Consider the following 22,249-nt stretch of genomic DNA (forward strand, 5'->3'; position numbering starts at 1 on the left):
GGCTTCGATAAAGCTGGGGTTTCAATAATGCTGAGGTTTCAGTAAAGCTGGGGATTTCACGAGGGTGTTGTCTGCGTGCTTGGGGGGCAGGACCCGCGGGCTGGTGGCTCCCTGAGAGACTGTCTCTCTCTGCAGAAAATCAACTCTCCTGTTTGTTTAAAATGTGTATTCTTCGCTTCTGTTCCACGATTGTATGCACCCTGTGTGGCCACCATCAGGAAAGCATGAAACCTGGCTCATATTTTCGAGGTGCTGGGTCTTGCCGTGCTTCGCGGTATGTCCGAGGCCACCTGTGAGGCTCCAGCAGGGTCAAGGTGCAGGGAGCAGCAATGCACAGGTTGAACAAATTGGAGCCCAGTTCCCTGCAAATTGTGCCTTTTTTATTTGGCTGCTAAAACTGCCCCAAACTCCTCTTATGGCTGTGCTCTCTGGCTGTGATAAAGCTGCAAACGTTGCGCAAAAGCTCTGCCCCTACAGCTGTTCCTGTAAAGCTTCCCGCAGCAGTTCAATTCCCCCTCAACTGTCCCTCTCTGCAGAAAATCAACTCTCCTGTTTGTTTAAACTGTGTATTCTTCGCTTCCGTTCCACGTGATGCCTCGGGCTAAGCATGTTAATCACCCCTGGGCCAGAGTTTACTCTGCAGCACTGGTTGCAATTCTTCCAGCATGATCATCATCAGCTTGATGATCCGAGCTCTCATGATGTTCCCTCCGGGATTTTGTTGGCCATCCATTCTCCAAGAGGTAAGTTTGACCTCCAGAAAATGCAGTTTCCAGGAAGCCTTTTTTATTTCTAGGAAAAAAAGAGGAGAGAAAATGCAATATGTTCTAAGCCAAAATGTATCAAACCTCACTAATCAAGAAGATAAAGTTATTTCCTCTGGGTGGCCATTGTGCAGCATATGTTTAGTGCAAAATAAAACCATTAGAACTTGGCATTGATACTTGTTGAATTGTTTGCTGATGTTCCTTCTAGGTTAGGTTCAGTTAAATAATAGTCTTGCATCCATTTGTTTTTCTTTAAAAAAAATAAATAATAAAGTAAAGCCATTCTTCTTCTTGCAGAAATTTCTCAGAGCGTTGGATCCGGAAGATATTTTCTCTTACTTTGGAACCAGCTCAGTGTCTGATGGTATGCAGAGCTCCTTCCTTCTTGATGTTGGAACACATTTGTCAGTTTATTTCTAATCCCGTACATTTGATAATGCTAAGAACACTTATTAACTAACTCTGTTCTGACAAGCATTTAGCATTTCTGAGTTGCATTACTCTGTGAGGTAATCCATGTCTCAGTGTGTTGAAGAACTGGGTCAGTCTTTAAAATCTCCTAAAGGAGATATGATAAATCTTTTTATGCGTTTCTGCTACAGTCCTCATTCTCTGTATTGGTATTTTTCTACAAGATTAACGCATCCAAGTCATCTGAATGGGAAGCTATAAACTAAGAATAGCTTTAAATGCACTTGTTATTTTTTTAAAATAAACAGATGGAGAGACTAGCACTCTAGGTCTGGATTGGTGGCAGTTCAGAATAAAGATACATTTTGAACTCCCAAATTCTTGAAACAAGGATGCTGTTGACCTGTGAGTTCATCTAGTGCACTTTCTAGTGTCTCTGTTTGGGTTATGACTATTCTCACTTGGTAATGCTTAACATCTGAGGAAGTAAAACTGTCTCAGCCTTTGTCAAATGAACCATTCTCCTTAACAAGGCAGCAGAAGCACAGATAAGTCAGGAGCTAGTTTCAGAGCTGTTGTCTGTTCCCAGTCAGAGTACACCGCTTTGGAATAGCTGAAAGCACAGAAGTTCTTTGACTACTGGCAAAATGACCTCAAAAGGCACAGATGTCAGCTGGAGAATAATTTTTTACAAAGATACAAATGCTTATATTTGTTTTCCATGTATCATAATTTCTTATAACTGTTCCCCTTGTTCTGGTTTTGTTTAATTTCTTTCAGTACCTGAGTTTGTGGTTGCTCAGCCGACTTGCCCTTGTAAAGAAGAGCACATTGAGCTGACATGTCAAATTCAACATTGCTCCATTAAGGCCTGGGGAGAAGTCTATGCCTTTGAATTTCTAGAGGACCATGCCCTCGTTTCTTCTTCCTTTGTGATCAATCAAGTGGTGAACTCTTCCTTTAGCTTACTGAAGCAATTCTCAGGCAACTGCTTTGCAGGTGGCAAACCATCACTACCTCCTGGGGCTGAGTGTAGAGTCACTTACTGTGAAGGGCAGCTGGTGAGTATGCACTGAACTTATCAGCTTTTCTTACACGTATTTACAGCCTTTGCAGGTTTGCAGCTTGATGCCCCACACATATGTGAACTGTCCATTTAATAAATCTGAGCATTACAAAAGAGAAGGAGGAAGGATATGATATGGTCCTCCATGGTAGCAAATGTCTGGAATAACTCAGAGATGGAATTTAATTTCCTTTAGCAAGGAGTCGTCATTACAGATGAAGAAAAGATTCATATCAGGCCTGTCAGAAGCAAAGATATGGCCCTGCTGAAGGATCTTGGCTTCTCCAGTCCCCATATTCTCTTCAGAAGTGCCAAAGTAGGATCAAATACAGCAAGAGGTAACATATTTGGAGAGGAAGCCCTGGTTGTTCTGCTCTGAAAAATTGTCTTCTGGTAGTAGGGCTGTTTGTTTGAATGAGCTGAGGGGAAAGATTTGTATCTGCAAGTATATGATTATACCTGATATATGACTCTCACTTCATTGAGATGTAAGTAACGTTTTTCATTTAGGTATTTGTTATTTGGATAATATAAATATGTTACCAAGGGTGCAGACAGGTGAAGAAAACCAACAAAAGTGTGAAACTTGGGCAAGTGACTGTGAAAGTAGTTGTCTACCAGTATTTTAGTCTTTCAGGAAGAGGGAGTGGATCTGTAGGATGTTCTATGCTGTCTTGCATTTTAAACTCCCTGTGTCCCTTTTTGCTGCCCAGCAGGGCGGTTTCCTTCTCGCCTGCAGAAGAGGGCTGAGGGAGCTGTCAAACATCTGGAGCTGATGGTCATAGCAGGTCCCGATGTTTACTTGCACCACAAAGAGGACACGGAGCGATATATTCTTGCAAACCTGAACATTGTGAGTAGTTTTCTGTCTGGATTGTTGTTCCAGTGTGAGGGCTCACAGTGTTGCAGGTAGATTTATTTCTGTGGATGCACTTTCAGAGGTGTTTGTGGTTACCTGCTCTTATTACAGAGCACTGCTTACGTGCAGGGTGTTCCTTTGTGTTTCATTGGGACTGCACATCAAGCTTACCCTCGTTGAAAGAGCTGCACAAGCAAAAGTGAATGTTAAAGCTCTTCATTTCATTGCTAATCTAATTACACAGATAATGTAAGATACAGTAGCAAGAGTTTTATCACCAGAGACTTGATTCAGTCCCTCTTGATTTCAGTGAGATTAAGCCAGATCTACTGAATTTACTTTCCTACCCTATGAAATTTGTTTTCTGTGCAGATTTTTCTCTCTGTTTCAGAGTAGCTGATGAGTCTAACACGTTATCGCCAATTGACAGAATTTTTTTTTTTTTACATTTATGTTGCTTACTTTAATGTACTTCCTGGTGATTTTATATTTGCCCTTATAGTTACCAGGTGTGTTAGCTTTGTAATGAGTGCCCCCCTGTAATTTGGAACAGATACTGGAAGTCACCAAGATGACTTCTTTATTGAATCTTTTCCATTTCTTAACAGGGGGCAGAGCTGCTGCGAGATGCCTCGCTGGGTGGTCATTTCAGGGTTCATTTGATGCAAATGCTTGTTTTGAGAGAACCAGAGGTAAGCAGGGAGGGCTCTGTTCAAATGTTGTGTGGGGCTTTGCTAAAAGCTGTATGAAATGTGCAAATGTATGACCTTATTTCAGGTGGATGTAAACATCACAACAAATATCACCTCTTCACTAATCAGTGTTTGTGAGTGGAGCAAGAAGGTCAACCCCCAGAATGACTCTGATCCTCGGCATGCTGACATTGTACTGTATGTGACCAGGTACTGAAGCTCCCCTGTCCTGGCAGGAGACTGGAAATCAGTCCGTTGGTGTCCAGCTACCAGCACAGTGACACTGATTTGCCCAGAACCTTTGAAGATGGGTTGATTCTCCTGCTCTTGGTGTGGTTTCAGAGGTGCTGTTTCATCATTTTCTGGAAGAGACTGGAATATTTCCCAAACACTGACCAGGCAGACTTAGTGAACATTGTGTACTTCCAGTGCAGCACAGTCAAATCCACTGCAGCTTTTTATGGGAAGAAATGTTGAACGATAGCTGGAAAGGAAAACCCACAGGTGTTTACAGAAGTTTTCTAGTGCTACAGAGATTTTCTCAGAATCAGACATTTTGTCTGACTTTCAGGCTTTTTGTTCTAAATTGCTTTGACCAAACGTGCTGAAGGCAAGCTTTTCTTGAATGTCATGGCTTTGGTTTGGTGCTCTTTCTTCAAAAAGAGGATGATTCTGCTCTGTCTTTGGCAAATAGACGTGGTTGTTTCATTCTGTTCTGCTTGTCTGGGGATATGAGGATTTTTTAAATGTAGAATCACCATGAATTTTGAACAATAGAGATTTGTGGGACCCTTCTACTACCATTGTGCCCTGTGGAGCTTCATATGATAAAAGAAATGTTAGCGAGCTGTCTAAGTTAGACCAGGATGGTGCAAATAAATTTGTATGAATGCCTAGTCCTGAATTTTGATAGTTGCAATGGTTCTTTGCTCAGTCCTCTGGATTTGTCTCCCTTACTTTAGGTTTGATCTGGAGTTGCCTGATGGGAATAAGGAGCTACGTGGAGTGACTCAGTTAGGGGGAGTCTGCTCCTCCTCCTGGAGTTGCATTATCACTCAGGACACCGGCTTTGACCTGGGAGTCACCATAGCCCATGAGATTGGGCACAGGTCAGTGAGGAAAGTCAGGGAGCAGCACAGTCAGGGGAAAACACTCCCTGGTTTAAAGGATTCAGTAGAAAATAAAGGATTTCTTGTCATAACAGTGGGTTTCCTATAGACTGTTCAAAACTTTTGGAAAGAGTTCCTTGCATTTCTTGCATTCCTGCAAGTTCTGCAACACTTAAAAGCTGCAGAGAGAAAACTTTTGTGACAAGTGTAGGAGGAAAGGCTGCAGAGGGAGCTCAGCCCTTGCTTGGAGGTATAGAGGTGCTAAGGGAATGAAACCTCTGGGTTTCTTCTCACGGCTTGGTGCTTTTTCTTTTACAGCCTTGGAATCCCCCATGATGGTGAGGGGAATCAGTGCAGCAGCAATGGTTACATCATGGGTTCAGCAGGAAACCACAGTGGCATTGACCTTGCTTGGTCCCAGTGTAGCCGAGAAGAATTCCTGGCCTTTGTCAGGTAAGGGAGTGGTTGAGTTTTGTGTGCATGTCTGGGAGCACAGCCCTGTGGGGGAGAGACAAGGAATAAATTAGGACTTAGAAAATGAGGAACTGTGATGTATGTAGGGTTTGTTTATTTCTTATCGCTTGAGTCTGTTGCTGAGGTTAAACCCAGTCTTCGCTTCAAGTAGCTGGAAATTGCTTTGGTTAGTGACTAACGTGCCTGGGCTGTGTTAGACTCCTCAGACACTAGCTCACCCTGGAAATTTTGTTTAAAATGTCAGAGCGCCTAGGTCTAAACATACATTGTGGGCTGTGAACTGGCTGGGTGAGGAACGGGCTTGGGTTTTTGTTTTAACCTCAGCAGTTGAGAACTGTGAGTGTCTCCAGGCAGCTGCTGCAGCTAAATTCATCACAGCCCACAGTAAGCATGTGCTGTCTGGGAAAGCAACAGCCAACTCTCCGAATGAAACTCAGCAGAAGTTTGCAAACATGTCATTGTCCTTACTACCCACAGCTGGGAAAGTGATATTTCTTATGTCTGTATCAGCACAGGCCAAACAAACTGCTTAAATGACCTGCCGGACATGGACGGCAGCATCCCTGGATGGAAGCCTGGCTTATACTATGGAGCAGATGAACAATGTAAAATAGCCTTTGGGAGCGCTGCAACCGCGTGCACCTTTGCTGACAGCAATGTTGTAGGTAGAAAGTTTCTGTCTTGTTGGGGACAACGGGGAAATGTTCTGGAGCTAAGATGCAAGGAAAGGGAGCTAGAGACTTTGTTATTACAAAGGGACTGAAGGCACTTTTCTGCCTCAGATTTCTTGGCAAAGAGCAAACCTTAAAAGGTTTTTAAAATGCTTTTATTCTTTCCATCACTGGCCTTCATCCTTGTTGGGTAGCTGTGGGGACATCTGGGACATGTACCATTTAAACTGAGCAGTTTTTGTGATGGTGTTGAGTGTTGATCAGCCTGAGTGACTAATTGAATTCCTTGTTTTTCTTGGCACACCAGGACATATGTAAAGTCCTCTCATGCCATGTACAACCAGGAGACAAATCCAGCTGTACTCGGCTTCGTGTTCCCCTCTTGGATGGTACTGAGTGTGGAATCAATAAGGTAAGGAGGCTGCCGATGCTTGGGTGATGAGAAATGAGTGGGTGCTATAGAGATTGTTAGTGCCACTGTCTGTGGCTGGATGTTACATGGGACTTACCTTGTCTCGGACAAGGAAGTAAGGCCACACACTCAAGTCACAAACTGGTACAAGCTGATCTTGGTGTTCTATGTTGTCTTTATCTCTGGAATTGCTTTGCAGTCCTATAGCCTGTATCTGAGCTGTTCTACAAAGCTTTGCTTTCTACTTGAAATGGCATTAGCTCTTTATATTTAAATCTCTATCTCATGTTATTCTATAATTAGGAAGGGGATTTTTCTAACCTCTTGTGAGAAAGTGCTTTGTTCATCTTGGGATTCTCTGTGACAGTCTAGCTTGCCAAAAGAGGGATTTATTGTCACCTTTGTAGAAACTAGCTCTGCTGGGTTCACTGTGGTGCTGCTGCCAATTTTGTGTGTTCTTGGTCTCAGTGGTGCTTCAAGGGACGGTGCAGCTCTCTGGAAGAACTGAACCCCATGGCTGTAGTCCATGGACAGTGGTCCAGCTGGAGCCCCTTTTCCTCCTGCTCCCGCAGCTGTGGAGGTGGAGTTGTGATGAGACAGAGGTTCTGTAACAACCCCAGGTAAGAGGTGTGGGTCCAGGGAGTTTGCAAGGTCTCTTGGCCTTTTCAGGGCCAGGGTGTCAGCGTTTTGCTTTTTGCTTGGGATGAACCTGCCTCTGTAGAGGAGCTATTTTCCTGTCATTTTCAGGCCTGCTTTTGGGGGACAGGAGTGCCAGGGCAGCAGCATCCAAATGGAGATGTGCAATACTCAGGTAATGCAGCCGATTGCATCTTAGGAGCTTTTTTTCTTAATTCTGTTTAACCCATTGAAAGCTGTGTGGTTTGGAACTTCTCAAAGCTGATTGCTGTGGGAAGAGGAACTAAAGATCTGGCATACTGTCTCCGTCTGTTTGACAACAGGTGAGGTGTTTGTTCCACTGTGTCTGAAGACAACAGTGGTATTTATTAGCATTGTTCATATGTAATGAAATATTTTCTTTATATTTTTTTTATATTTTCTTTACACCTTTATAGAAGGACAGATAGTTTTCTTCAGAGGGACATTCTTATATTGTTCCTATTTTAATTATCACCTCTCCCCTGTTTTTTTTTTTTTTTTTTTTTTTTTTTGTATAAACAATAAAGATCAGCTTCTGAACACAATTCTCTCCTGTAGTCTCACTTTGAAGTGGTATTCTTTACTTGTAGTTGTTCCGGTGTTTTACTTAACCAGCCACTGTTTTCTGCCTGTAGCTAGTGAGTGAAATGCTGCTTGGGATTCTGCACTCAATAACTTCTTTTCATTACCTGTACAATTCTCTTGGGGATGCAGGCCTGTTTGACGACCCAGCAGGACTTTATGGCTGAGCAGTGTGCAGCAACAAACTTAAAGCCGCTGTATCTCAGCAAAGAAACGCCATCCTTTTATACTTGGACTTCTGCTGTTGGCTTTGCCAAAGGTAAGGAAAGGCTGAGAAACCGTGGTTTCTCTGTGAATGGGAGTTCTGATGGTCTTAACTCGACTTCCAAATCTAAAGGCCATTTCACTTATGGTTGCTGGGTGCTGTTTCTATCAGATTCTTTTGACTTCCTATTGTTTGATGGTCAGTTGTGTGTTTTTCTGAAAGAGTAACTCCTTGCTCCTCCTGTCTGCCTCCTCCAGGGGACATGCAGTGCAAGCACATGTGCAGGGCCGTTGAAAATGAATTCATGGTAAGCCGTGAAGACAGTTTCATAGATGGAACCAGATGTGAGCAGGATAACCCTGAACACCATGGAGCTTTCAGTCTGTGTGTAATGGGAAGCTGCAGAGTAAGTGACGAGAATCCAGGTGAACCTCTGACGTGGTTCTGTGCAAAGTCACTTGAGTAGGAACCAGGGGAAGAAACAGTCTGTCCCAAACAACAGAGGGAGTCCTTCTCAAAAGAAGAGAGTTTTGTTGTAAGCTTATTGGATGTATTCCAACTAATCTAGTGTTGTTTGTGCATTCCCTGCCCTCTAGATAAGACATTTTGCTAATTATGCATTAATTAGATAAGGCTATTCATCCCTAATCTATGCAGCAATTGGTTTATGCCCTCTTTGAAGAGACGTTGTTAGTTGTTCAGTTTACATAGTATCAAGAGCCCTAGAAAATGCTGACTCTGGAGAGAAGTTACATGATTTGAACATATCTGGTCAGTGGAAAAGTAAGGAGGAAAACCTAGGAATCATAACTCTACAAATTGATTGTTGCAACGGCAGTAATTAAAATTGAAGTATAACTTTTTTTTTCTTCTGGCTTGTAAGTGAGAAAGGCATTCTGTCTCCCCCTCAGTGTGTGGATGTTAGTGACCGTGCCTACTGCTGACCCTGTTGTTTTGTTGTCTGTTGTTTCTTTCGGTTTCAAATATATACTTTTTAAATTTTATGTTTTTCTGATTCTCCTGGTGTTCAAATGCTTTGTAATGCATTTCCAGCTAGTGAACAGCAGAGGGCATAGGCATAACCTATTCTGATTTCTGCTGTTCTGTTGGTAATAGTGATAAATATGTGTGTTACAGCAGCAGTCAAAGCCTGGTATCAGTGCCTCTAGCATAAATTCAGCAGTTGCACATGTTTTTGCTGCTAAGCCTGCTGAGATCCTCCTGTAGCTTTGTGTAAATTTGTCTTGCTCATAGGAATGAGGATAGAATCTCTGTTCTGAGCTCCATGGGATTGAGGGACAGGCTGAAAGATGTGAGCTGGGTGTGTATTTGAGGAGCTGAAGGTTCCTTTAGAACCTGAAGTTCATGTTTAATGTTTTCCTGGGTGCTTTTTATTATTTTTTTTTTTTTCCCCTCCAGAAAAAGACCATAGAAGAGAGAGTAAAGAGCTTTAGATTTAGGTCACAGGAGAGATCTTTCTGGTCTGCTTTTTATGGGAAAAACTGAATTCACACAATTAATGCAACTTTGTGCTCTCAGCTAAGATTTCCCAATCCCTAGCTTTGTAAGCTGCTGCACAGTGGTAGGCCTAGGTATAAATACACCTTTGCCTGTTTGTCTTCTTAAATTCAAGTTACAGATGAAAAAGGCAGTTTGGGGAATTCAGGCAATGCTGCTTTCGTTTGCTTGTTTTCCTCACAGATTAGGCCAATCTTGACAGACTCTCCTCTTTGCTCAGGCATTTGGGTGCGATGGCCAGATGGATTCCAAGAAGATGAGGGACTCTTGCAAGGTCTGTGGGGGTGATAACTCCTCTTGCACCAAAGTGAGCGGATCTTACACAGAAGGGAAAGCTAAAGGTGTGTAGTCCTCAGCCTCAACATTATGGTACTATTTGTAGGAGATGCACAGCATATTAAGTGTTCTTAATTTTCTTTATGTGACTTCTTGATTCTGCTTCCCCGTATTCTTTTTTTATGGAGGATAAGTTTTTGGAGTATGGGTAGTTGAGAGAAGAGAGCTAAGATCTTTGGCTGTTGTATGGGCACAGTGACTTCTTTTCACAGTTCTTCTCTGGACATGGGTGAGAAATGTAGCCATTTGGGAATTTGTGCAAATTCATGGGGACTGAGAGCTGTGTCAGATGCCACCTGAGATGTTAAACATCCATTTGGAAACTGATCTGGTTCTTGCAGTATCACACACAGTTATTAGCAGATAACGTAAAAAGAGCAAACAAAAAATGAGAACAGAACACAGAATTCAGTTTTGTTGTCTGTATTCATCGTTACTATGCTCAAGCCAAGCTGACAGAGCTAAGGTCAGTGTGAATTTAAGCCTGCTGGCCATCACTGGTGTATCTTTATTTTTTTAGTACTAGCTATATAACCTCCGTCTGCAATAAGTTCTGTTGCTGCCTGCAAGGCTCGTTCCTGCAATGGATATTGAGCTAATAAGGTGAAGTGGGGTTGTAATCCCTTGACTCCTTAAAACAGGTACAGTGGGGGAAGGTGACCTTATATTCTTTTTTTTTCCATCCTTTCAGAGTATGTTACATTTTTGTCCCTGCCTTATAACACCACCTTGGTCCATATTATCAATCAGAGGCCACTCTTCACACATTTGGGTGAGTTGAATGAAAAGGAGAGGAGGGAATACAGGCAGGGTTCAAACAAGTTTGTAAAAATAAACAACACAATCTGGGAAGAAAGTTCTTGGTGATGCACTTTTTGTGAGATGCTCTCTGGTGGGAAGTGGTAGAAGCCATGCCCTTTGACATGTCTGATTTGGATCAAACTGGTTTCTAACAAATGGGCAGTGTGTAGCTGCCAGCACCAGGGGATTCTGTGTCTGCATCGTATCACTTAACCTCACTGCTACTTTTGCTCCTCTAGCTGTTAAGGTTAAAGGTGAGTACGTGGTTGCTGGAAAGGGAAAAATCTCATTGAATGTCACCTATCCGTCAGTTCTGGAGGACAGACAGATCAAATACAAAGTGTTTCTCACTGAGAACAACCTGCCAAGCCTGGAGGAAGTCCATGTGGACGGGCCAACCCAAGAAGAAATTGAAATACAGGTAAATAAACATAGAGTTGGAAAGGGGCCAGTCAGAACTGACCAGGCTGAATTTGTGTGGCTCTGCTGCAGTGCAGAGGCCAGGTGTGGTAGGCTTTGTGCCCAAAGCTGCTGCAACTGGAGTTCTGGAAGCGTGATGGCCTTCCTCTTTTTGGGAAGGGCTGAGGGTGTAATGCCTACAGGCTTTCTGCAGGCCTGAGGGATGGGTGTGTGGGGAAAAGGCATACTGAATTAAACCTTTTGCTTGGCTTAATCGTGTTTGTTTGTTTGTTTGTTTTTCTTTTTTTTTTTCTTCTTTTTTTCTTCTGTGCACAGAACTCACAGTTTAAGTACTCTGACTGCATCTGGCAAGAACTGATTGTCATAGTTTTAAGGCTCAGGACTGGATGTAAAGGGGGACAATATTCTCTTGTCTGAATTGATCTACACATTGACCACAACCTTTTCTTTCATTAGGTTTATAGAAGGTATGGGAAAGAATACGGCAATGCCACCAACCCAGACATCACCTACAGCTACTTTGTGCCAAAAGAGAATCAGACGTATATGTGGATTCCTCAACAGGGGTCATGTTCAGTGACTTGTGGGGAAGGTGAGGCAGGAGTACTTAGTCCCTACTTCTTATGGAGGTCTGGACAGACTTAATTTGGCTGGCTGATATTCACCCAGATCTTCAGAAATAAATGTGACTTATCAATGATGGATACTTGGTTAGAAGTTATTAAACAACTGAAATTAATTTAAAAGTAAATTGCTGGAAGTGAGCTACAGTTGCCAGTGCTAAGCTGAACCAAGGAAAAGAGCAGTACAGCTTTTGAATTAAATTAGCAAATCAATGAATGAGCTGAATCACCAAAATGATATTGAAAATGTTTTATCCTGAAGAGGATGTTTAAATTTGTTTTATCCTACCTTCTGGCTTTAAGACTCAATTTCCTCCGATTTTTCGAAGTTATTGAAGACTGTAATTTGAAGTTGGTTAAACATCAAAAATCTGAGACCAAAGTATCCAGTGTCTAGCTAAAGCCTTGGAGCTAATTATAAAGATTCCTTCTTAGAATTCTATTCCTGTGTTGTGGCTAATCCTTCCTGTCTCCCTGTAGAAATCATAATGCAGATTGTAACAGAATGCTCTGGTACATGGCTTGACATTTTGTTTACCAGATAGTACAGATGACTGGCAAGCTTTTTGAGATTTCTACGACAAAGATTTAGTAAATACATTACAAGTCAATCTTTAGGACTAGTTGTGTCTGGAGAGCTTTTCTCAGGTAGATTCTGTAGGTGAACTGATTGCTGAAACCCTGAAGTAGAGAGCTCAAAATGCTGTAAAGCTTCCCAGCTAATACAGTCACTAACAGAAAATTGAGAAAGCCAGTCCTTAAAATAACAGGGAAGGCTGAGAATCCAAGATGAAATCGTGTCTTGAGAGCTGAAAATTGTGGTCAGCTCCCCCTTATCAACAAATGTTATTTGAAAACAAGATGGGTAGTGAAAAGGTAACGTTGCTGACTTATTCTTGACATTTTGCTTCTCGGGGTCATGCTCTTTGGGATGCAGGAATGCCTTGTTGGTAACTCATTCACTGCAAAGGAGGCTCTCTACAACTTTGCTCATAACTTTTTTGAGTTTGGATCTTCACCCAGCTTACCTGTTGAGCTCCTTTCTGTAATGTCTTTCCACAAATCTGGAGCAAGTTTATTTTGAACTGCTCACCTTGTTAGGTCCAGTAATGTTAAAAATCTAGTTTATAGCTGTAATTTATGAATATTCCATGTCTTGCATGGCACACGAACTGCAAGTCTGCAATTTCTCTCCCACTATCCCTAATCTGATTCTGAATATCAATGATCACTCTGAGGACATTGGCACAGTATTGTCTGGGTACAGGTGCTGTGTGATGGTATTACCTGATAAGTTCTACAGGAAGTCAAATGGCTGACAGTTAGGGCTTATTTTCAGCAACCTGTCTCATCAGTCAGACATAAAGATCGTTCGAAGTAATTTGGACCAAATTATGATTGATAGCCTTGCTCTTGCAAGGCCAGTTTAGAGCGATCTTTCCATTTTTACAGTGGATTATCCATCAAATTTTTCATTTTCTGAGGTGTTCATCTTGGAAAGTCACCTTAAAACTCTTGAGGAAAAGTTACATCGGAAATATGGATTTTTTTTTTATGTTTTCAGAAGGTCTGCATTCCCAAATATACCACTTTTTCCTACAGAGATAATTTAGATAAAGCAAAATTACAGGATCTTCCAAAAATCATAGAGGTGAACTGCTCACTTTGATTATAACTTCCTTTCCTTTTCCTTTTGTATCCCAGGGACACGAACAGTGAATCATGTGTGTTTTGACCAGACAAAGAATGAAACAACAGAGGATCAGTTGTGCCTGGAATTCCCACAACCCCTTTCAAGGCATGAACCCTGTGCCATGGAACAGTGCCTGTACAGGTTGGTGTTTCTGGAAGCTAATCTGAATTCTCACTTTGCTTGTCCTTTCTCCGCAAGCTAACCCAGTCTCTGCAGTTTCTTTTGCATTGCACAAGGTGAAAAAAGGAGAGGTGTTGAGGGAGTTTCTTCTTAATTGTAAAGACATAGCTGATTCCAAACCATGTTCTGTTTTTCCTGGTCCCATGAGGTAACTGAGATGCCAGTTGAAGGAATGGAAAATAGCCCTTCCATTTTTTATTTATTTTTTACAGTAAGTCCACAAGTAAAAATAAAGCTCTTGTACTTTGGGGGCATGGCCAGTGGAAGATGTCTGATCACATCCTTTCCAAGACTGTGCAAACAAAGATTTGATCGTATTGTGGAGTACATCCTTGTGTTAATTAGACTCAGAAGAGAATTGCCCAGACATTGATCTCATGGACATTTGAATGTTTAATAAAGGGGGGATTACACTGTGAACTCTAGTTCTTTACATTAGGTGCTTTTAGCCCTAGAGAGGTGTCTGTGCAAGGACTTACATTTCTGGCAGTCATTCTCTCAATCATATCCAGAATAGGCACTTGAAATAGAGAAGCTGAATACTTTGTATGACCCATTTCTGCAATCAGTGGCATGAGTAATAAACCTCTATGATTCAGATGAGAAATAGGGTGATACGATTACTTCCCATTTAGGTGGAAGATATCTCAGACAGATGAATGCTCTGCTGTCTGTGGAACCGGCATTGCACAGCAGAATCTGACCTGTGTTCAGCTTCATAAGGGGATGGAGACTGTTGTGGATGACAGCTTATGTCCAGCAGAAGAAAAACCCCTCTCCGTTGTGCCGTGTGTGGTTAAGGTCTGCCCTTTGGGCTGGGACAAAGTGAGTTTATTGGCTTGGCTTTCAGGAGTCTTACTGAGACATTGAGGCTTGTAACCTGCAGGAGGCTACCAGCTGGAAAGCACCGCATTACTACAAAATAGGCTGGGATGGTGGTTTATAGCAAGGATGTCCATCCAATTAAAGGTTCGACTTCTGTCTTTAGAAAGCTCTGTCCCTTTTAATTTATGCTGCTGGATTCACCAGTTATTAGTGGTGGTTTGTTTATGGTAGCCGTTAACTTGGTTCCTTCTTTATTTCTCCTCAGAGTCCAAAAAAACCAGAAACAGAAATAACCGTTGTTGCTCTGGTAAACACTTCACAGTCAAACAGAGAGGTTCTGACATGGGAGGGAAGAATACTAACAGGGAAGAGGACTTCTCAGCACTGGACCCCTGGTCCAAGCCCATACTGGGGAGCCACTGCCAGGTTTATGTTTACCAGTGAGGAAGAGACTGCTTTAGGCATCTCTGTTCAGCCACATGTAGTGTTAATTAGGATGGCTCTTGGCTGTTGGAAGTCTTTATTTCTGGGACTTAAACTTGTATGCTCTTCAAAAATAGAAAAACTGCTTAAATGTGCCTCTGAATATGTTGTGGGTTTGATCTGGAGGTATCCCCTGGCTTCATTAGATCAGGACCTGTGGGAAAGCAGGTGCCAATGTTGGTTTGGTTCTTTTTGCTCTGTTCTGAGGAGGAAGACACACGCTTGCTTCAGACTCCAGAGTCACTTGGACATATCCAACTGGAAAATCAGACTGTGTATGTCTGGAGCCCTCTAGCTGGAGAGTGTTCAGTGTCCTGTGGTGGAGGTGAGATCTTTCTGTGCTGCAGAAAAATGTTACTTGGCTGTATGTGTCAACTCAGACCTAGGAACCTCAGGGACCTGGTCATTTCCCCTTTACAGATCAAAGTGCATGTGTAGTTGTGGTCACAAATTTTTTGAGTCTGGAAGAGAAAAGGGGGTCTGGCGCAAGACATGGAATAGTTTAGAGGGCTGTCTGGCTGTTGCTGTGTTCCAGAGTTGGGAAAATGAGTGGAATGAGCATGCCTGGGGCTTGAGCAGTTTGCTTGTTTTGTACACACAGACGTGGTTGGCACAGCTTTTGTTACTCTGTGCTTATTTTCAAACCTTGCATGCATGCCATGGAGTAAACTCGGTTCCTTTTCTAGGTGAGACTCAGATACAGTATGTATGTGTAGCTTTTGACACCAAAGAAAAAATCCAAGAAGAAAATTGTCATCCAGTGCCAAAGCCAGAGAGCAGGGTGGAAGTCTGCAATCTCAGTCCCTGCCCTCCAAGGTAAAGAAGTTACTGAGGGACAATGAGCCAGTTAGAGGTTATTCCTTCCTATGTGCATGCCCAGTGACATGACAAATAAGGGTTGAGCTACTCTGGAGATGTTATCTTCCTCTCCTCAGCTTTGAAAGCAAGAGAATGCCCTGGCCAGCCAGCTGCAAAAACAGTAGCAGCAGTCTGTTCTCACCAAACTAACAGAGTCTTCCCTGGGCTGGTATATTCTCAAGCAGAACAAAGTGAAGTCTTTGGAGTTTAAGTTCAGGGGAAAACTGAAAACCTCTGAGGAAGTGGGAACAAATAATCCATGACTGCAAAATGTGGTGACATGTTTGCCAGCCACGTGGCATCAAAGAGCGTAGCTAGTATTAAATGCTCTACAAATCTGGGATAGCTGCTCTGAGAACTAGAGGAAATTGATTGCACTTTCTTAGGATTTCAAGCTGCGCTCAGTGAGGTGACTGGTGATCTCTCAAATATCAGTAAGTGTGCATGTGTGCATTAACAGAATTCCAGGTGTACTTCCATAGACTGGCTGGGTTTAAAATCCAGGGAGGATGGGTAAGAGCTGGGGGTTACTCATTGATGGCTGCGTTGTTCCCAGGTGGCATTACAAAATGGGCTCATGCAGTGCAAGCTGTGGAGGAGGTGTGATGCACAAGGTCCTCTACTGTGCGAGGGAAACCGGGGAGAAGGCAGAAGAGATTGTGGCAGACACCCAGTGTGATGGTTTGCCTCGCCCAAAGGAGCAGGAGCCATGTAATTTGGAGCCATGCCCCCCAAGGTCGAAATGTTCACATGGACCACACGAGTGGTTGTTTGGAAATGTGTGTGGTGTGATCTAGGGTATGGCTTAGGGTTGAGAAACAGGGCAGAGCTTGCCTTGGCCTGTTTGCTGTGTGACTGGACTGTACTGGGATCTGAACTTTTTTTACGTGCTACAGGATGCCACTCCCAGGACCAAATAATCCTGGGTTGGTTTTTAATCTGACTGTTCAGAGCAGTGTGCATTTTGGAGGGAGATAACAATTGTTTTTGTTGTTAAGCCTCTATATGTCACCCTGAGGAGAACTGTAATGGACACAGAGCAAGACTCAATGTATATTTGGAGTCTGTGTGCTTCCTGTAAAATGTGGATGCCCTTCCTTTGGGTACAACACCAAATCTGTTCTGGAATGCCTAACCTTGGTTCAGAGGCTGCTGTAAGCACTGTGTGCAGCAAAGTGTGTGAGCTGGAGGGGTGAAGGAAGCTGCTGAGAAGCAGAAAGGGGAAAGGATGAGGGAGCTGTATTACAGTCTCTGTGGTGAGAAATAAGAGAGGGTAGGAATTCATTTCTAACTTTCTAATTTTTCTCCTTGTCCTTTGTCAGATGGAAAACAATCCCAGCTGGCCCGTGTTCCTCCAGCTGTGGGCTTGGCTTAGCTGTTCAGCTGGTCACCTGTGTGCAGATTCACCAAGGCAAAGAGATTTTGCTGGAGGAACATTTGTGTCCTGTGTCAGAGAAACCCCTTACCAGCATCCCCTGTGTCATCCGAAGGTGCTCTTACGAATGGAGCTTCAGTGAATGGACAGAGGTATCAGCTCCTGTTCGGATGCAGTCCTTGGTTTCTCAGTGCAGCAGTTTTATAGCCATTCACTTTCATAAAGGAAATGGGAGAGAAATACCACTTCTGCCTTGTGTATTTACTTCCCACAGAAATGCTAAACTGTTTCTGTTTTTTTTTTTTTTTTTTTTTTTTCTTTTTTGTGTTTCCCAACCATTCCACTGTCCTTTATTTAGCAGCTGTAGGTGTGCTTCTTGCATTTTTTCAGCTCAGGTTTTGGCTGCTGTTTAATAACGATCTTTGGCATGCATTCTTCTGGAATGCAGATCTTCTGGGATCTCTTGAGGAAGTGGTTCTGTAGTACAAAGATACGGTTTAGAGGATCCCCTGGGAGGTGGGCCAGCTTTGCTATTCCCATCTTACAGCTGGTGAAACTAGAGAACTAAAAGGCCATGTGGCAGAATCAGTGAACAGATCAGAGCTTTAGATCGTGCCTGAGCAAATAAATGTATTTATTTCTGAATACCAATTGAAATGTGTGTGTAAAGGCCTGTGGGTTTCTTCCTCTGCAGTGTTCAACTTCATGTGGGAATGGTGTTCAGACACGGCAGGATTTCTGCCTCAACCCGCTAACCCGTAAGCACGTGAACCCCATCTTCTGCAGGCACTTCCCCAAGGCCATCGTGCTACGTGGCTGCTTCGCAGGGCCCTGTCCTGAGCAGGTGGTGGGGACTGGGTCCTATGGAGCAGAACTGCAGACAGTGACACCAGCCATGCATCCTACGACAGCTGCAACTGCTGAAAGGGCAAGATATAAGGACCTGGATCTTCCTCCTTCTGCTGTGCCAGCTGTCCCTCAGGAGCAGACAGAGAGCAGTGGAGGTGAGGAGGGAATAACCAAAAGGTAGAGATAGCTATTTACCGTGTGTGGCTGTTCCTGTACACAGACAGGAGCATGGGAGGGAATGGCTTAGGGACAGTATGCCATGAGCCGTGCATGCTGTCTGAGCCAGGAACAATTACTTCCTTCCCTCGACTTCCCAAAGCTCTTCTGAGTTGAGACTCTCTGGGGCAGCAACTGACTCTTCCTGTGCTTTACCCAGAAGGTGAGCACACTGTTGGTGCTTGTCTGTTTACTGTGCTGTGAAAGGACTGAGTGCTGTTAGCAGCAGCTGGATGTGTTTCTTATCTGTCTCTGTTCCACAGGTGTTTGTGGAAAGCTCTTTCTTAATGCCACTGGGGTCATCAACATGACAGGTGTAGAGAGAAGTGACTGCACTGTGGCCATTGGACGTCCTCTAGGGGAGGAGATAACACTCAGTGTTCTGGAGAGCTCCCTCAACTGCAGTGCAGGTACTGCCCAGGGCTAACTGGGAACTAGCCTGGCCCTTTGGGAAATCTGTACACCGTTTGCCTGCATGCTTTGGTGTCCTGAATGATTTTTGCTGCCTTGGAGCCTGTGTAATCTCTGAAAACATTTTATAAGTTTTCTTGTTCCACCAACTCTTTGCTAGATGGGACTAAACTAGTATGATGCCTAATATGATCCCTACACGATGATTTCTCTCTCTCTCTCTCTCTTTTTTTTTTTTTTTATATATAGATATGGGATTAAAGGAATTTATGGGGTTAAAGAAGCTTCCTACTTTGGCCTGTTAAAAACTATGTAATGTACCCTCTTGTTGGAATCAGTATGGTTAGATTAGTTAACTGGACTGTTTCAGGAAAGATTTCAATAAGATAGGGGCAAGAAGCAGAAATTACTCACTTTCTGACCTGTGTAATATAGGAAGCTGAACTGCATTCAGACCTATCTCACATGAAGTAAAAGTGTAGTCCCTGTGCTCATTCATTCCAGGTGAAGTCGTGTTGTTTTCTGGGCGAATGATGTGGCGGACAGGCTGCAGGAAGCTCCCTTTGTCACTGATAGATTCCAGAACAAATACATTGATTGTGAAACAGCGTGTTTTGCTGCCAGGAAATGGTGTTGTTCTCCAGTACAACAGCAGAAATGCAACTAAAAAATATTACCAAGGTACTTCACTGAAAGCTTCGCTATTGCTTTAAGTTAGGGGACCCATGGCAAGGCCTGCAGAGTTCCACAGGTCGTGGCTGTCTATGGGAATCTATGTAAACCTTGCTCCATCTCCAAGAGCTAATAAGCCCCTTTTCAAGGAGTGTCAGAATGGATATTATTTGTGGACTGCCCCTCTGTTTTAAAGGCAAGCCCCCTGCAGGTGTTTGCTTATGCTTGGAGGTTCCCAGATGAAAATCCTCAGAGAAACTTTTCTGTCTGTATTTAATTTAAACCATTTTTGTTCTTGGAGATACCAGACACATCTCTAAATCATTTTCTCTTCTGCTCCCTTTCCCCCCTCTCAGACTGTGACAAGCAGCTGTTTGGTCCCCGAGGTGAAATAGTGAATCCTGTGCAGTCACCTGGTCAAAGGCATGAAGCAGTGTGTCGGACCTTCATTAACGTGGCTCCTCAGCACCGCATAGCTATCCGAGCTCTGTATGTTGACCTGGGCAGTGAGAACAACCAAACTCATTTTAATTACATCCTGGTGAGTCAGAAGCCCAGAGGGGGTGGTTTAGATGGGCAAGGACCCATCTGCTCATTAGAGATTTACATCCAGGTGCAAAGCTCAATCAAGACCTGAGAAGTCAGACTGTTATGTAAATGTAGATGTGAGTGAGCACTACTTACCTCTATCATATTTCTTCTAACATTTATATAGGATAGCTTTTCCCCTGAGCGATCATTTGGCAAGACCCCAGTATTTTGTGGGTGCTTGACTTGTAGGCTGCTATAATATAATGGTTTGGTCTTTCTTTATTCAGATCCGTGACGTAAGCACCATGAAGACGATGGTGTTTCATGGGAGACAGCAATTCTTCTGGCAATCAACAGGAAGCCAAGCTGAAATTGAATTTCATGAAAATGTTAAGGAACACCGAACCAGTTTCTGGGCTGAATATCATGCTGCTGAACCCAAATAAAAGGGGAAGAAAGGCTGTGCTTGAGTTAGTCACTCCTGCCTGCTCACTGCTTGAGGTCACACAAGTCATTTAGCCTTTTTGCAATTGCTTCCCCATCTACTGAGTACGAACAGTAATATCTACTGACTCTGCTGGGATCCCAGCTAACACATGCAGAGTTTATGCAAACGACATGTAACTACCAAATATTTAGCAAATAGTCCTCACACAGACCTATCTGTGTTGATTGGTATTAATGCAGCGTCTGCAATTAGCTTCTTGGACATTGAGGTCTCAGGGTCCTGCTTCTGTTACATGCTGTGACCTTTTAGGATGATCATTTTGTTTCTCAGTGTCCCCTTAGAAACCTCTGTATAGCACAAGTAGCTAAGATTATGGTTTAACAATTAAATTCACTCCCCTGCAGTGGAAAAGCCTGTTAAAATGAGGCCCACTGAAATTCTGGGAAATTATAAAGAAAGCAAAGATGTGTAAGGCAACGGGCTGAAAGAACAAGAGGGCTAGACAAACGTATGAGGGCAAGATGGTTTCCTGGCCCAGAAGGGTAGGGCAACACCAGGACAGGTCAGGTGCAATGCTGATGGAATTGCCATACTCAAATGTCTTCAGGACCTTGCTAGACCAATATGTGGTGCTTGGTCAAGCACCAGTGACAGTTGGTTTTGTAGGGAGGAATAAATGACTTCCTGAGGTCCCTCCCCAGCCAGCACAGCTGCGGTTCTGCTACTTGCATGTCTGACGGTGATACCAGTACTTCTTCTCTATAGGAAAAATAAAAGAATTCTGTCTCTTAACGATGGGTTTGGTGCCAAGGGATATTTACTCAGATAACAGTAGCTGTGCTAATAATCTGCTTGTATCTACATCTCAGAGGAACTGTGCACTGAGAGATTGTTGAGACTGCGTGATACAAGTTGTAGCAGGAAGAGGTATTTTAGAACAGTGACAAATATTCACTCAAGTTTGACCTAAATATATTTCTAAAGCTGTTGTGTGTTTTGTTTGTTTGTTTTATTTAATGTCTTGAACATTTTGAAGGGTTCTCCTACTTCGGTACAAGTCCTCATCAAAATCTCAGTGTTCTGCTGAAGGGATCTTTTCCAGACCTGAAGCCTGGCTGGACACGGCTGCCCCTACCCTTCACGCTGGATACAATAAATGGTTCTGCCTGGGCAGTTTTAATCCTACCTCTGCTTTCTTTCAGCTGAATTCCCTGACATCTTTTTGCAACCACAAAACCTTATTTCTTCAGTCTTCTTAGTAATGGTTTTTGCTGGTTCCGCCTGGATTTTTTTGCTTGCCAGCCTTCAGATTTACGTTCCGTTCCTGGAAAAGCTAGAAAGTAGATTCTTGAAGCAAGATCCTTGAGGAACTGAATATATCAGCTGTCCCACTGCAGTGCGTGGGTGATACAGGCACTGGGCCTTCATTTCCTGTCTAACAGGAGAAGTAACAGTAATGAAAAAAAATAATCCTTTTCTTAATTCTTTTTTGTAACCTTTTAGCAGATGGGATCTGTCTTCCCACTCAGCTCTGGATCCCAAGTCTCACTGCTATATTTTGTTCCAGATCAGCTATGCTGAGTCTCTGGTCTGCAGAGATGGGCTCTGATTACTGACTGTGTGCTCCACATTCATTTGCAAAATGTGCAGCTGCTGCCTTTATAATTTAAGGGAATTACAGGTATTTCACTGTACCAGTTGTTCGGATACCAACAGGTTGCCAGCTGGGACATCTCTGATATGCAAAGTCCTACTTCAACTCCCATTTTCTAAAAACCTAATTCCATTCAGATTAAGGGGAGTGGTTTGCTTTTCCTTGAGGGCACAATTTTTGTAACAATTTCCACATTCAACTCACATCCATTCAAAAATTCATGTTTCTCTTTCCTCTTAGCACACACAGGAATAACAGCAGCTAGTGGTTAGGGGAAGCAGGACCCAGGGCTCCTGCTTTACCTCTGACTTTTCTGCATAACATTAGACAAATCGCTTCACCTTCTGCTGAAGCAAAAGCTCAGTCCTCAGAGAGGTAAAGGGAGTGAAGATGGAGGTAAGAGCAGAGTGCAGCCTGCTGTGCACTTGTGTTGTTGGTACAACTGAGGCAC

General features: G+C 43.2%; 1 protein-coding gene across 4 annotated transcripts; it reads left to right on the forward strand.

Annotated features, from left to right (window-relative positions):
* Window positions 1–25: 25 nt before the first annotated feature.
* ADAMTS13 (ADAM metallopeptidase with thrombospondin type 1 motif 13) lies at window positions 26–20,936 on the forward strand. 4 transcript variants are annotated; one of them, XM_084494088.1, is made up of 30 exons: window positions 26–743; window positions 1,065–1,131; window positions 1,959–2,239; window positions 2,441–2,582; window positions 2,958–3,097; window positions 3,712–3,795; window positions 3,881–4,005; window positions 4,758–4,904; window positions 5,223–5,357; window positions 5,889–6,039; window positions 6,357–6,461; window positions 6,930–7,081; window positions 7,209–7,272; window positions 7,833–7,959; window positions 8,163–8,311; window positions 9,644–9,764; window positions 10,451–10,531; window positions 10,800–10,981; window positions 11,437–11,572; window positions 13,308–13,437; window positions 14,112–14,301; window positions 14,992–15,109; window positions 15,471–15,600; window positions 16,199–16,378; window positions 16,965–17,169; window positions 17,712–18,021; window positions 18,346–18,492; window positions 18,998–19,174; window positions 19,522–19,706; window positions 19,984–20,936. In XM_084494088.1, the coding sequence occupies exons 1-30, from the start codon at window positions 666–668 to the stop codon at window positions 20,140–20,142; spliced, it is 4,398 nt and encodes a 1,465-aa protein (XP_084350214.1). In that variant the 5' UTR covers window positions 26–665; the 3' UTR covers window positions 20,143–20,936. The 4 variants fall into 4 exon arrangements, with proteins under 4 accessions (XP_084350214.1, XP_084350216.1, XP_084350217.1 ...); XM_084494090.1 differs by having other exon boundaries at window positions 14,995–15,109; XM_084494091.1 differs by having other exon boundaries at window positions 10,872–10,981.
* The last annotated feature ends 1,313 nt before the right edge of the window (window positions 20,937–22,249 follow it).

Source organism: Aythya ferina (assembly GCF_964211825.1).
Source record: "Aythya ferina genome assembly, chromosome: 20".
NCBI classification, from domain to species: Eukaryota; Metazoa; Chordata; class Aves; order Anseriformes; family Anatidae; genus Aythya; species Aythya ferina.